Genomic DNA, 16,050 nt, shown 5'->3' on the forward strand with positions numbered 1-16,050 from the left:
TTCTACTAGGGCTGCGTTCAAAATAAGTTCTAAGAATTAATTGATATTAGTTCTGGATAGTCCCAAATCTTTTAGTAGGTTGTTGAGAGATTAAGCTGTTATACCTCTGGCTCTCACTTTTAACGGCGAACTTATTCCTAGTGAGTACGTTACTGATTAGTGAGGTCGTAATATTTGATGACCTTGATGGCATGGTCTTTGGGGATGTTGGTTTCCCAAGGAACCGTAAGCTCTATTAACACTAAGCACTTTAAAAATCGAAACATGTCTGGTTACAACAAATATCCTCTATTTAGATTTTAGATTAAGAGGGTGTCCGAATAGTTAATAAAATTGTTCCGATAAATATGTATATGAAATTCATTATCATTTATCTGGCACATTAAAATAGGAAATGTCTAAGAACAAAAAATGTATTTATTGGATTCCTAAGCAATTTGGGGTTTTGCTTAGCGATGTAATTTAACTCAATTTATTATATCAAAAATATGCCCCAGGTAATTCTTCAAAATATTAGTGTTAATCAGAACTATAGAAATTGCAAAACGTATTGAGATATTATAGGAAGCAAATAGTATTTAATTTTTATAGGTAAGTTCAAAATGAAAACAAATAGATATTTTATTAGAAATCTTTAAACTTTATGACTAGCTTTACTTATGTTTTAACGACTATTTATTTCGTACTTTTTTCGTACGTTTATACTAACTTATACTTAACCTATACTATAAGCATTAATTGGTCATGAAATATTTTAAACATATAATAGATATGAACTACGTATTAATTTTGGCATGGAATTTAAACAAGTGGGCTGTTCATAAGAACATTCCAGATTTTTTTAACTATATGACGTCATAATTGTTGAATTGGTTGCTTCCAATCCTGCTTAATGATATCGGCAGCTTTTTCGGCTATCATGACGACGGGTGCATGTGTATGGGACGCTGGTATGCGAGGCATTATGGAGGCGTCAGCTATCCTCAGACCATGAATTCCATGAACCAGTAAACGCGGAGACACCACCGCTGATGGGTCTCCTTGTGACCCCATTTTGCAGGTCCCGGCCTGTATCAAAGAAAGATTAAGTTATACATTCAAATTCATATTTACAAAGCACTATCGAAATGTGAATACATGTCTGTCTCGTTCCCTGTGGAAACGGTCTCATAAATTCTCATAACTGATAGATTCTTATAGAAATCTGTATCAGAATTTTTTTTCAATCTTATAAATATTTTTTTAACTGATAAATTCTGATACCCAGTTAGCTGTTTTGTATCAGAATTTATAAGACTTTTTCCACAGGGTTAGTTAAAGAAAATAATGATGTTAGTTTAAAATCACGTTAGTATCTTTATGGTGACATTCAGCTTTTAATCCGATTACATGACGATATAGTTCCGATTACAGTTGTCCTTGTTTAATTAAACTATGTTTTATAACAAGTATACTAAGATTTTTTTTCATTGTCCGTAACACAATTGTATATTAAATATACAAAGATCAAAACAAGATATCTTTTATCATTTTAATACTCGTATATTTTTTATTCTTGAAATGTTTTATATTAAGTACATAAGACATGTTTTGACCTTAACTTTCATATTATCAATATAGTATATTGCGAATAATTCCAACATATAGCAATATCCATATGGGAATGTATGTCAGAGAAGTTCTTGTGGTTGCTTTGAAAACTTGATTGTCCTCGTAGCAATTGTTCTTGGAAAAGCTTCCAGAAAAACATATCTAACATCTCAGAGTGGTCTGGTTCTGTGTTATTACTTTTCGAACATTTTGTTTCGAAATATAGATTTCTTTGTAAATCTAATTGACAAGTATTAAAATAAAAAGTTGCGCGATCAGGCACATTTAATTGCCCCTGACTGTTAATTTTTTTCTTTTATTCCATGTATTCGTGTAAAGAATATTTGTTTTGAATATTATAACTGGAAGTTGTCAAAAAAACACAATTTAGGAAACATCATTCAAATATATACATACATTTATGTACAATCAATTACAAAGTCTGTATTGAGACGTAATAGTTCAAAGTACTCCAATTTTTAGTATTGAAATTTGAAATCTTCGTATTGCAGATCGAAATATATATTTTATTATCCACTAAGTCAAGGGAAAGCCGAAGTATATATAACAAAAAATTAAAGAAAATAATTAATATCTGAACATAAAAATAGTGGGCTTCAATTTTGTGTCTGAGTGCGTTTATTATGTTTAATAGAAAAGACTTAGGCCATATTTATATTGATGTATCCATTTGTAGTTTTTAATTCCTTTCTTTTATTCTCTGACTTCCCTAGAGCCCAGAGGAAAGATACCTAAACACATGCGTTTTATTTATGTCACGGAAAAAAAAGTCTTAAGTAAACGAAACAATTTTTTTCGGATTACTACGCGTATCACATCCCATCTACCCGTGATCACGGTTGCTGTAAAGTAACCGAAACGTCGGGAGTTAGTAGTTTTTTAAATAATAAAATAACGCGTAGTAATCCGAAAAAAAAAAACAGTTTCATTTGAACGAATACTCGCGAAAGTCTTTGATCTCAAAAATGTCAAGTATTCTTATTCTATATTAAATGTAGCAAATTAGTATAAGGTTCATTTACTATGCTTTCATGATTTGTTGCTAAGACAGCAGTAAATGTCATGTGTGTGCCTGTTTGTTATTTTTTTGTATGTTGAATTTTCGTTACTCATTCAATTATAAACTTGGTAGTGAACCAATTTGGATGAATTTTTTTTTACACAACTTAAGTTGGGTCTCAGCACCCGCCCACTCTCTCGGTGACGATGTCCAAGCCCCAGGGCTAAAAGTAATACTCATGAAAAATAACAACTTAAGTAGTCACATAGCTGTACCTAATTATAAACAAGATATCATAAATATGAATATATATTGACGATTATACTTTATCGTTAATTAAATTAATTTACCATCTTCGTCATCAACTCCCATCGATTGTTAATTTTATGTGACAAGTGCAATAAAACAACCTGTTTAAAAACAGTACCAAGAATTTACGTAACTTTTGTTTCACTTTCTCTTCAAAATATATCGGAACATTAGCGTTTTCAAAAAGGTCAATATTTCGAAACGTATTTAAAGCAACATGTTTGTATATCGATAAACACATACAGGCTTGTAGTCCTACATTGCTGTGTCAATACCAATGCACCTTGCATCTATGTACATTCCTCTCGTCCACAAACGCCTACTGTTCGTTATATCTTGACAAGTTTTAATAAATAGTTCTAATATTGTTCCAGATGTATTTTATCATACACATAATTTAGGATAAGTTTTATTTAGGCTTATAATTTTTTTTGTGAGGACGTACATAAGCAGTAATTTTGCGATGAATAAATACTTTTTCCTAATATAATTTGAAAGCTTCAACAGTTTTTTGCATTTAAATATTGGTGATTGATAAACATTCATATTGTGACGTAATCGTTACGTAATAAATAGATTTAGAGTAATAATTGGAGTACAATATATTTTATTATTACAAAAGTTTTATTTTATTAGTAAAAGTTTTGTCAACGGAGGGCTTATTTTTTTAATTTGTTCAGTATTTTTCCCCTCAATAAATTAAAAGAAAGTATTTAACACGTCGAAAGAACTTAAAAGAATCTCGTTCTTGTTTCGGACTCCGGTGAACCCTTATTTATTTTCGTTTGTTCTTTTTATGGAGGTCACTGTTTCTCTTGAAGTTAATACGTAAGCCGGTTTTTATGTTTATTTTTACATACGATATATCAGAATATCGGATAAAAGGTTCCCGCGATGTTTCCATAATAAAATACTTAGATAAAGTACGTAATTGGAAATAAAACAAGATTATTTTTTATCTCCCAAGGTAGATAAATCAAATATCAAAAACATGACTTTAAACATTCTGAATATAATCCTAATACTTGATAGCACCGATTAACATTTGAAAATGACATGCTGCTATATATTTTTTTGTTAAGATTAAAAACACGATTTAGAATTCTGTGATGACAATTTAGTCAGAGATTTGTTGATAATTCTTGTGATCGTCATAAACTCGTTTTATTAAATGATTATAACATAATTTATATGAGATTCGAGTATATTTTGGAGGTGTTTAGAATACTTATGTACATACCAGGTGATCTAGCGTGATGGAGGTCTGTTCGATGGCGCACTCCCAATACTCGTCCGAGTCGAAGGTCAAGTGTCGGCAATTTGGGAATGGTGTGTTGTGGAGTCGCGTCCCGTATCGTTGGAACGCTTTTGTTTGTATAATTTTTTGTGCCTACAAATATTAATTAAATATTGCTAATGTCACTCATGAATTAAATTTCGTTTAAATAAAACTAAGGTTTTCGGATATACTACGGGATTTTTATTATTTTTAAAACTACATATTCCCGATGTTTCAAGTAGCAACCCTGATCACGCATAGTGTTTCCGAAAATCTTAGTATTATTCAAATGAATGCACGCGAAAACTTTAGATATCATTAACTTTCGTTTATTGAATAAATTTATTTCCAGACAGGTAAAGATAGGAATAAAAAGTAGCCATGGAAAATCTTTAAAGTTTCCTCAGTTATGAATGTTTTATAAAATTTTCCTAATTGTTTTTTTTATAACCTGACGTTATTAGATATACTTTTAAATTCGTCTATCTGAATAGGATTTTTAATAGATTTATGAGTTGGATTACTGAGTATTCTATACTTTTAGTATTTACTGTTTTGAAATTATTATTATAATCTATATTTTGTGTGTCAACAAATCTGTCAAGGTTAACGCCTTGTGTTTCATAAACCATTTCAGTTGCGTACGGATTATTAGTGACCCATGCATTTATCAACGTGCTTACCAATAACCTGTTTAATTAATACAACTCAATATGTAATGTAAATGTTTCATGTTGCTTCATTTTGCACGAGAATATTAGAAAAACGTTCTAAATTATGTTTGACACAGATTTAATTATATGTACGTTACGTTATTGTTATGGCAATTTTAGGTATGCCTATATGTTTGATATAATATAGCTAGCAAATTGTTTGTTATTTTATTCACGAGTCTTACAAATCTCACTCCCTCCTTAATGGCTTGTAAATCGTCGGGATGTTCAAAATAGTTCGGTTGTATTCTTGGTTGATCTGTGAAGTTTGATGAACTAAGTTTCATACGGCCGACGCTTCTAGGTCGAATTAAAACCGGGTTCAAAGCGAACGACTGCTGTCTCTCATTGAGTGGGAGAGAACCGTAAACTTCTCGGTACCATTCATCAGTTACACCTGAAATGAATGAAGTTTTGCTATTGTTTGTAGCATATTCATATGATTTGAAATTGTCAATCATAGAGAATGTTATATTCACACTAGCGAGTGAAGTTATTGAACTAAATATGTAGACAAATCAGAGTTGTATTAATCTTTCGTGCAAAAAAGTCGATTAGTTGTAGGTACATTTAATGCGCTGCGTAAGAACTTAGTAAATAAAAGTCTTCAACTGTGAGATCTTTTAAGCAGTGTGTTAAAATTTAAGGCATGTAAAAATATTATATGTAATGTGGGTTTGTATGGCAAATTTAAAAATTTTATGTTATTCTGTAATAAAAAGTTTAAATTTCCAACTCTGGACACTAAGTGCGTCAAAAACTCAATTCTTCAGCGCACTGTAGATTTAATTTTTCTATCACAAGCTATTCGATACTTTTGCCGTCAGTACTTTTATCGTTGACCTATTCATTGTCCTCGGAACATCACATTTTACTAATAGATAAACTATCAACACTCCATAAATATTCGAGAGTTTTCACTCACCAAGCATAGACCGTATAATTCCGAGCAGATCTCCTGCCAGGGATCCAGCGCCCATCACCATTTCTATATCGGGCCTTCCATTCATGTCTTTTGCGTAGTCCGTTTGTATGAAGGCAAGTCCGGTGGCACCCCCCGGTATGGTTAATGGACCGCCTCCCAACATATATGACACAGCTGATGCTGGAGATGCAGCTATCATCTGATGATTATAATTATTGCTTGTTGATTGAATTCTAGTGTAATAAAAAATAATAATTTGTTTTTAATAGAATCTCATTCCTAACTGAAAATAGATAATTACATAATGTGTCATAATAATAATACTCTTCATTGCAAAACCTCAAAATAAATAAAAAGAATAATAATACAGTATACAGAGGGTAATCTTATAGCTAAAAAGCGATCTCTCAATACGTATGCTTATATGAAAATGTGTCTTATTTCTAGTAACTTTCCATTTACAAATTCATAAGTTCTTAATTATTTGATATGATATGTATGATCGTCATCCTAAATTTATAAATATGAATTTTTTTTTAATAAATGTATAAGAATAAATGTTATGGATTATATTTCAAGTGTATAATTAAAATATTTACACTTAAAACTTACATCGTTTACACAGAGTCCAGTGGTATTGACAATAAACGCATTACCCGAAAAGGTTACATGATCTTGAAGGTTGTAGCCTACAGGCAGGTCGACTATAGTTTGAATTCCAAGTTCGCTCAAGTGTTCTTTAGGGCCCACTCCCGATAACATTAATAATTGGGCAGACCCTATCGTGCCACCAGCAAGTACAACCTCACGACGGGCGTATATACGTTTTCTAAAAATATTATCATGATATAACATGGACAAATATTAAAAATATTCTCTTAAGAATACAAAATTTTATATTTAAGTGTTATTTTTGTGGTTCCTTGCATATGTTTATTGTGCTTTATTAAATGCTTTATAAATGAAATGCTCAATTGCAAGTAATCTGTTCCATATTTGGACTCAATTTATCGAAAATTACGATATATGAGGTCTCGAAACACTTTAAACAGATAATTTGTTTAATATTCCGTAATTTAAAGTTTTCGGTCATAATATATTCGTATCATGCAATGAAACTTACGTAAATTGTAAATTGAATTACAAATTTCTAGTTTATTATTTTCATATGTATTTATAAATACGTAAAATTTAAAATAAATTCAGACATTGTTTTGTAGAGGCTTTTGTTTGATACCCTACTCTAGACGTTTGTGTATAAAAAGGCAGTCTACTTTAATGGCTTTGAGTAACGTAATAAGTGTAATGTATATCCATTAATAGTTAAATTAAATTATTGTTACATTTTTCTTGAACATTACAGTATTTTTTTTAACATATTTTTACTTACATTTTATTATTTTTTATAAATTCCACTCCATTAGCTCTTTTCGTAAGAGGGTCGATTAATATTTTCGTTGCTGTGGAAAATTTGGATACTTTTAGGTTTCTTCTATACCTTACGGGTTCTAAAAATGCTTTCGATGAGCTACACCGTCTTCCCTTTCTTATTGTCGCTTGAGGTTTTGAAAAACCGATTACATTTTCTCCATTGGGGTCATTCCATTCGTACCCGAGTTCGTGACCAGCGTTCTTGAATGCATCATTGAGTGGCGTTGAAAATGAAGAATAATCAATGTCTAAATAACCTCCTTTGCCATGATAAGTGGAGTTTAGAAGTTCTTTTATATGTATATTTTCGGATTTCTTAAAGTATGGCAAGACTTCATTGTAGCTCCAACCCTCGTTACCCATCCTGACCCAATCGTTATAATCTTCGGGATGACCTCTTTGGTATATTAAAAAGTTAAGTACGCTGCTGCCCCCGAGGACTTTGCCTCGAGGCATATAACAAACATGATCTCTCAAATTACGGCACGCCTTTTGTTGTGGTTCAGATACGTAACCCCAATTCATGGGTGTAATTGAAAGAAATGGTGCGAATATAGGAATATCGGAGAAATAATTCTCATTTCCCCCAGCCTCTAATATCAATACTTTCCATTCGGATATCTCCGATAGTCTATTAGCTAATACACATCCCGCAGATCCGGCTCCTATAATAATGAAATCATATTCCTGGCCATCTTTCGGTGTATAATCGGGTACAAATCCCTCCTTTGCCAAACGTGGAATCGGTCGGAATAGATTCGTCCAAAAATCTAAGAAATTATATCTCTCCGTAGACGCTTCCGTAGTTTTCAGAATTATATAAACAAAAATTAATAGCTTCATTCTATTTTATCTGAAAATAACACGAAGCTGTATTTTTTATGGGTCTTTCACTGACGTTAAATTCTATTAAAAGTTATCTAATTTAGCGTGTTCGTCGGTTGCTAGGTCCTAATAAATAGTTATGGCTTCATGATATTGCTATGAATATAAACGATTATAGGCTTTACAGGCACCTTACATGAATACAGATTAGAATTTATATAGATAAAGAAGCTAATCATTGATACAAATCATGTCGAGTTAGATCATACCACCTTATTCACGAACCAAGCCACGCATTCTAAAACATTTTCTCAGATGATTTAAATCTTAAAATTTATCTGTATGTATTCTAACTTATTGAAATAGGGAAAATTGTTGTTGTTCTCGAAAATTTTTAAACTTTTCATGTCCAATTAATTTTAGCATCGTTTAGGTAGAGAGTATTAGTGAACGTAGATTTGAAAACAATTTGTACAATCAAAAAAAAAAAGCAATGTATATAAAAATAAGTGTTTTAAAAATGTAATAAGGTCTTAGCCAAATATACAATGATTTTTTTTCGCGTGATAATGAATATTTTAGACCTTCGCTCGTGTCTGAAGGCAATGTATTTAAAGAGATAAGAACAATCTATATAATGCAAGGATATAAGCAATTTAAAATAAAATATGTTAATTGTGTCCTTGACCGTAATAATAGCATTGTATACAAAGTTGAAATATTCAATCACAGCTAATAAATTTAAATTAGTTTTAGGATTTTAATGATTTTTCTATATAATTTATTTTAAGTTCCTTATTTAAATAGTTATATGGTGTTTATAATATTTTTATATAAGTTAAGAAAATTTAAGCTACATAGTCATGATAATTCTTTTAACATTATAATTATATAAATGATTTGTATATTTATTAAATATAGCTGCCTTTCCAATAATATAATTGCACGTTTGTCATTCTTTAAATTACTAACGCTAATAAATTCTCTCCGTTTTAATAAATGAACTAATATCAAACCTCATTTTGCGGTTTCATGCTCATAAAATATAAATTTTGATCCTAATTTTGAGATACGAAATACTTATTGGATGCAGAGATTTAGAGAATATAGATTATATACTAATTGCTTAGAGGATTTTTTTTTAATAATTTCTAAGAATTATTGAATTCTATATATATATATATATATATAGAATTTAATAAGATTTTCACTACTTTGTACTTTTAAACATGAAAGCAATCGATGCTATATTAACAGAAAAAATATTTGGATTTTGTAAATTCATTACTATTTTACACAAATATGTTCAATGTACATATTGTCTATAAAATTAACTTTGTTATTGTTCATCGAAGTATTTCAATGACACACATTGCTTGTGAAGTATCTGTTATACTTGTGTTTTGATCGTTGTATCAAAGAGCGGGAGACCTTATTTTGTTCTTAAATCTATAACCTTTTACTTTCTTAATTTCATCCGCCGGAAACTAAGCGTTTCTCCATTTATAGGTGTTTATAGACATATATAACCATTTAATGTCATATGAACCATCTAGTCGCTTTTTTTATATATTTCATGCCTGTACTATTAATTATGATTGTGAAAATGTTACGAATTGCATATTTCATAAAGTTTTAATCATCTGGTTAATCGTTAAATAAAATCTTACCACATACATAACACAGTAGTCTCAGTAAATTTTGCTTAATATTTCATATATTAATTCGCAATGTTCTCAACATATAACAGATTGCATTAAATTAAGAATTGTTCGTTTACGTACATGTTAATTATATGAAAAAAATACTTGAATGCGTCGTTAAGTATGAACTCAAAGTCTGGAGCTGTTAATTGCATAATCTGGTTATACCGTTCGTTTACTGACGGAATATTATAGCAATCTAGGTTACTTGTAATAATAATTAACGTTTAACCATTTACATTGACCTTACATTACGTTACGTGCTAGTCAGATTTATATTTTAAACTCGACCCATTTTTCAACGACTTGGTCTTGAAATGCCAGAACCTCGGTATTATGAGTACTTATTTCTGGTGTTTGTTATATTCTAAAATTTTAATTTTATAACAAAATATACATAAAATATACAATAAAAACAAAATATACAAAATATACATAAATTATATATTATGCTCTGCTTTCCAAAGTGATATTTTAACTTGGAGACGTCTTTAGACATACATATACCTACCTACAATCAGTGACCCTAGCACTATTGAAGGTTATTCTTTATTGTCATTTCATGTCTATTTTTATGAGTTATTTCGTTTTCATATCCGTATTAGGATTTTATATTGTTAACTTTATACCGACAGTCTTAACGTTTTTTTTTACATAAAGTGGCGATGCTATCGACTTATGTGTAAATTTTCATATGGAAAATGTTGCCTGTTGGTGTGAAAAACAGATGAAAATTCTTGCTAACACCAGCTACCGTTTTCTACATATTTTACTAATGACGTTATAATTTTGTTTTGTATTTTATACCATTAAGTATTAACATAAATAAGTGAAATGATAAATATAGAATATTTAATTGTTACTTTGTAAGTTATACAATTTCAAGTATTTATGCATAGTTTTTAATTATTTTATTATTAACTACCCTCTTTAGTTAGTTCAAACTTTGTGAATACGTTATAAATATTTGTAAAGTAGTAGTTATTATAATATATATATCAAAGGTATATGAACACCTAGAATCAATTATCTAAAATAGAAAACTAACGGGGGCTTAAAATATTGCTGGGTCATTACCGACATGCAAAACTTAGTAGCAAGTTATAAAAAAACATACCATAATGAAATAAAAGTGTCTTCAGACACGTAGCCTCCACAGGCACTTATGTTTATTTATTAGCTATCATCTAAGTATTTCTGGCGGAATGCCACAGACAGAGATCAAACTTGAAAGCTTGAAATGAAACATTGATTTAATATCAGAGCGCTAGTTGAATTTGCAGGCCATTATAAGTTCTACGATGTTATACGTATTACGCGTGCTAACATTATATTAAGTTCAATGTCGTACGGAAGACGCTCGTTTCATTTATGTAATGAGAGTGTGCGCTAAATCGTTTTATGTTATCCGTGTATTAGCAGTTATTCGAGACTTTATTGTTGGTATTGAAATTAAGTGATTTGAATATTTTTTTCTATACAAAGCTGTCCATATCGTTGCAACAGTTATTCTAAATAAATAATGTGGTTTACAGAAATATGTTAAACGACGATTTTGTTCAAATTTAGAAACAATAAGTTTAAATATATTTATTTGTATAATGGATTATATAAATTATTTTTTTGCATTGTTACAGTCTCTCGAATTGCGTATCGCTTTTCGTTGAGATTTTTTGTGAATAATAAGGTAATGTATTAGAAAAATGTTTTATAATGGTCATCTTAAAAAAAAAAGAAGTGTTTATTTTCGCATCACAACCTGTGTACTGTTGTCGCGCCTCGTTTGCTAATGAGAACCACTAGTATTTGGGGTCGAGGATCTCGTTAGGGCTACCATTAATTCCAAGAGCAATATTCCCTTGAATTAATAATATACTAATACGTACAGGGAGTTGCGACAGTTGGCCAACGACATCGCATTGGATACCAACGTACTCTTATGTGAAATTTTATAACTTTTAAGATTTTACGATAATTTATAAAGGATATAAAATAAATTTCGTTATATAACAGAGTTATAATCTGGTATGGGTAAGATGACGACATACCAGTAGAGTCAACGCTGTACCGAATCCTTTTTAAATGAATGAATGTAGGACAGTAGTGTATGCCAGTGTCAACTTTCTGCCACCCAAAATATCCAAAAAGGTTTAATGCCGAATATTTCGAAGATCATTTTATATTTTCGGTAAGCAAAATGCCCCTAGCAATATGGTAGTATAATATATGTATAAATTAACAATTATTGTCTTAATATAAATCAAAATTACAAAATATTACTCTAACATAGATAACGTCTTAATAATATTCTTAAGAAATAAGCATAAAATTACTTAAAAATAAATAATAATAACGAAATATATTTAAGTAAGACTGTTTAATATAAATAAATTAAAATTACAAGTAATGGTGACGTAAAATTCATGACTTTTGTTCATTTATCTACTATACTCTCAATGGACGTCATACAAAACAACTATACAAATTAAAAATAAATCCGAGTTTTCAACACGCCTACCACAGGGCTGTTAATTTGTTCAAAATTGTAACATTGCTTTTATTGCCACTTAAAGAAACATGTCTAGCAAAAACATGACTTATTTCGAAATTATACAACGTGAAACAAACAGGACGGTGTTGATGTAGGATTTTTGCTTGATAATTTGTAATACACATGGCATGCACGATTCAGCCATTGTGGTGTGAATATATATTGCATTTAGGGAGTAAATGAGATCAATACAAGGACTTTCTGGTTACTTGTTAATGGCAATCCTGCTGGATGTTACGAAATTGTATATGTTGCTAAACATCCTGTGAGTATATATTTTAATGAGTTCTCTTGTGACATATGTCTTTTTTTTTGCAAAATTTTATTAAATTAAGCGAGTTTTATATATTTGTATAAAAACCGTTTTATTGAGAACTATGAATTTATGGTTGGTTACCTCACGTACTCGACAATTCAAGAGCATCTATAGTTGCCATGACATATTTGTTGTTTAAAAGCTATCATTTAAATAAGATGAACATGAAATATATTCGGGTTGTGCAACAATGCGTGTAGGTCAAGTTTGACGGGTGGTCGTGAAAGGAACAGATCGAGTTTCGTTTTTGAATACGTAATTTCACTATCCATAACATATTATTATGAACAAGTTATATATGTATTATAGCAGTGGTAAGCAGACTTTGCTATAAACAATACTAACGACTCTCGATTTAATTGCAAAATTTTTGAATAAATCATATTTATTTGATCAGGTTTTATTTCGTCCGACGATTCTTTACGGTATAATTAAACAATTATCAAGGATTTCTTATATCAAAATTAGTTGAATATTCATTGAGTTTTGTAATACACGAACATAAATACAGTATAAAGATTATACTTATGAATCTTAAAAAATCAACAGTAAATGGGAATGAATTTATGTGAGATAAATACATATAAGGAATATGAAAATTAAAAAAGGAAATCGCGTGTACTATGAGAAAGCTATGTATATATTATATTGACTTCTATTTAATTTTTAAGTATTAAATGTGTGGAGGAGAAGGATCCGAAATAGCCAGCCATATTTAAAATTATAGTAATAATGCACTAATTTAATATTATTTATACATATGTTAAGATTAAGTAAATATTGTTAACGCATCACAGAAAATATTCGATTAACAAAATTTTAATAAATCTAATTAAGTAGTACATGATCAGACACACTAATTTTGATACAAGAATAATGAATGTTCTGTGTTTTTTTATAATCGGAAGTGTTAATGTAATACAATTGACATTGGCAAAACAATTGAAGTCGATCTTAGCTAATAAATACAGAATAATGCAGGTTTCCGCACGCATTGAAACATTACGTGTAAATAACTCTGACAATAAATTTATTTTCAATTATATCCTAACATTCATCTTATAAAGGATTTGAGATAATTAAAATTATAAAAATAAAAATCTTAGTCTTACCTTTTTCAAAGTCAATAGAAAATGTATGAAAACAATTTATACTGCTCTGGGGTGATAAAATATATAACTATATAGTTATTCCGAATAATATTTCATATCATCGATGCATATTGTACGTATATTTTATATAACAATTTTCACTATTAATTTATATATTTTTTAATTTGCACGCACGATGCCCGCGCTAAGGCACACATTGTATTGGTGGCGACTCACGGCACTCAGTATGATTTAACATTTAAAGGCCGTCTCGAAATAGTGACCTTGGTGATTGACCATTAACCGAATCAAAAAACCCCCTCATCTTAAAAGGACCTTAAAAGTAATTGGTTTAATATAAAATGATAGAACGTTTAAAAAGTATAATTGGCGTAATGTCTTTGATTTAAAATATTTTCTTAGTTTTAAAAGCGTTATTTTTATTTAGATTTATTGATATTTTTCAACTAAACCTTGAACGATTTAATCTTTGTGCTTTAATATAAATGTCTTATGAAAAATATTTTTTATTGTTTAATTTAAGAAAAGAGTAGGAACAAATTATTTCATCGAAAATTGCTTGATTTGAATAAACCAGTAGTCTTTTAAACGAATAGTCTTTTGTAAGAATATAGGGATATTAGAGGCTGATACCACGTCCACACAGTTCGTCGGATATTGGTATGCAAAGCACAAGTCTCACATTTCTTATTGAATAACCTATGTTAATACCTAATACTGCATTATCTCTTACTGAAAACTGTTAACGCTACGTTTGTAGTGTGACGATGCAAACTTATAATAAGATTGCAGAAAGTTTTTTTAACAAATTGGATATTAAAAAACAATTGAATATCAACTCATCAGTGCCACTAGTAAGTCACATACCTACATATTTATGTGATAAAAATTGGGCTGGTAATATAATTTTTATTAATAAATTTAAGGAAGCTAAAATATATAAATTATAAATGACGTTGGAATTTTTTATTAAACGTAAAACTCGGGGAATTGTAAGTTATTAGCGCTATTTATTTCAAGAGTAATAATTCTTACAGCAAACATGTGATGTGATGTTATTGAAGTTGTTTGCCTATATGATATTTTTATTTTATCGTTGCTATTTAATTAGCCCGAATAGGAATTAGAATTGTATCTATTTCTATAATAATTCTATTTGAATAAATATCTCGATATTTAATAATTATTGCAATTTTTATATTATCATTACTATTTATATAGAATTTTTAATAATGAGAATTATGTTTAAATATATGAAGCACAAACAAATATTTTGGTTATGATACTGACGATATCATTAACGATGGTGAAGGAATTCTAAGCCTTTATGAATTTATTCAGTACAAGTATTTTTACCGCCCCGCTGCCCTTAAAAAAGGTGTGTAACACTTTGACGTCTATGTCTGTCTGTTAAGTCCTAGTTCTCAAACGGATCAATCGATTTCTTGCATTTTTTTTTCATTTGAATCCTGGTTTCCTTTCGGTGGTGCTTAGTTATGTGTGGTTAATAAGGTCCAGCAGTGAAGGAGTGTAAGCTGCTACACTGACAAGTTTCTTTTTCAAAATAGTGTAAGCTGCTACACTGACAAGTTTCTTTTTCAAAATGATATAAAGCATTTTCGGTCCCTGATTACTCGATAAAGTGCTTCATGTATGTGAATTTTATCTATAGAAGACAATTAGTGCGTAGGTAAGTTGTTTTTTTGAAATTTAAATTAAGTTTTTATTTGAAATTGTCGCCTCAATATTCAGTATTGTTTGTATACGAATGTTGAAAATATTCCAAGGGATCTTACAAATTTAATGCAATTGTTCAGGTTGTATATGTCGAGTAAAAATGAATCATTTATTAGACTGTTCTCTGATGGCCAGTGAAAAACAAGATTACCTTTGTAGTTAAATATTTGTTTCCCCGACAAAATTTAAAGGCATATATTTTAAGAGTATGAAATTTGACGGTTTTGTGTATTCAAATTTCTCATTTTCAATATTTTTTTATACACATGTATCGCGATGTTTAGATATTGTTAATATTATATTTAGCTGTATAATTGGTACTTGTGTACATATTTGTTGACTTAATACGTGTTTTTTTTAATCAAATATCAGATTTTTTATTTTCTTACATTTGACAGCGGCTTTTATTATAGGGTAGGAGTGAAACGAATAATTAGTGCTTAAGTAAAAAGATGTGGTAATAAACCAAAAGTAATACTTCATGAATATACGAAATTAGTATAACTTTATTTTGAGATAAATTTTAATGTGAACGTTT

The 16,050-nt window shown here is 29.6% G+C and overlaps 1 protein-coding gene across 1 annotated transcript; it reads right to left on the reverse strand.

Annotated features, from left to right (window-relative positions):
• Positions 1 to 619: 619 nt before the first annotated feature.
• On the reverse strand, positions 620 to 13,981 carry LOC116769435 (glucose dehydrogenase [FAD, quinone]-like). Its single transcript, XM_032660528.2, has 7 exons — positions 13,776 to 13,981; positions 7,228 to 8,121; positions 6,450 to 6,666; positions 5,838 to 6,036; positions 5,098 to 5,309; positions 4,161 to 4,310; positions 620 to 1,068 (listed from the first exon to the last, which is right to left on the reverse strand). The coding sequence occupies exons 2-7, from the start codon at positions 8,109 to 8,111 to the stop codon at positions 856 to 858; spliced, it is 1,875 nt and encodes a 624-aa protein (XP_032516419.1). The 5' UTR covers positions 8,112 to 8,121; positions 13,776 to 13,981; the 3' UTR covers positions 620 to 855.
• Between the last annotated feature and the right edge of the window lie 2,069 nt (positions 13,982 to 16,050).

Source organism: Danaus plexippus, assembly GCF_018135715.1.
Source record: "Danaus plexippus chromosome 3 unlocalized genomic scaffold, MEX_DaPlex mxdp_30, whole genome shotgun sequence".
Lineage (NCBI taxonomy): Eukaryota > Metazoa > Arthropoda > Insecta > Lepidoptera > Nymphalidae > Danaus > Danaus plexippus.

Bases quoted from the DNA above. Each gene is read 5' to 3' on its own strand.
- LOC116769435 (XM_032660528.2), bottom strand. From the start codon at position 8,111: ATGAAGCTATTAATTTTTGTTTATATAATTCTGAAAACTACGGAAGCG. The intron at 6,667-7,227 runs GTAAGTAAAAAT...TAATATTTTTAG, and splicing joins TTTATAAAAAATAATAAAAT to AAAACGTATATACGCCCGTC. The intron at 4,311-5,097 runs GTAAGACTCGTG...TAATATTTGTAG, and splicing joins TTAAGGAGGGAGTGAGATTT to GCACAAAAAATTATACAAAC.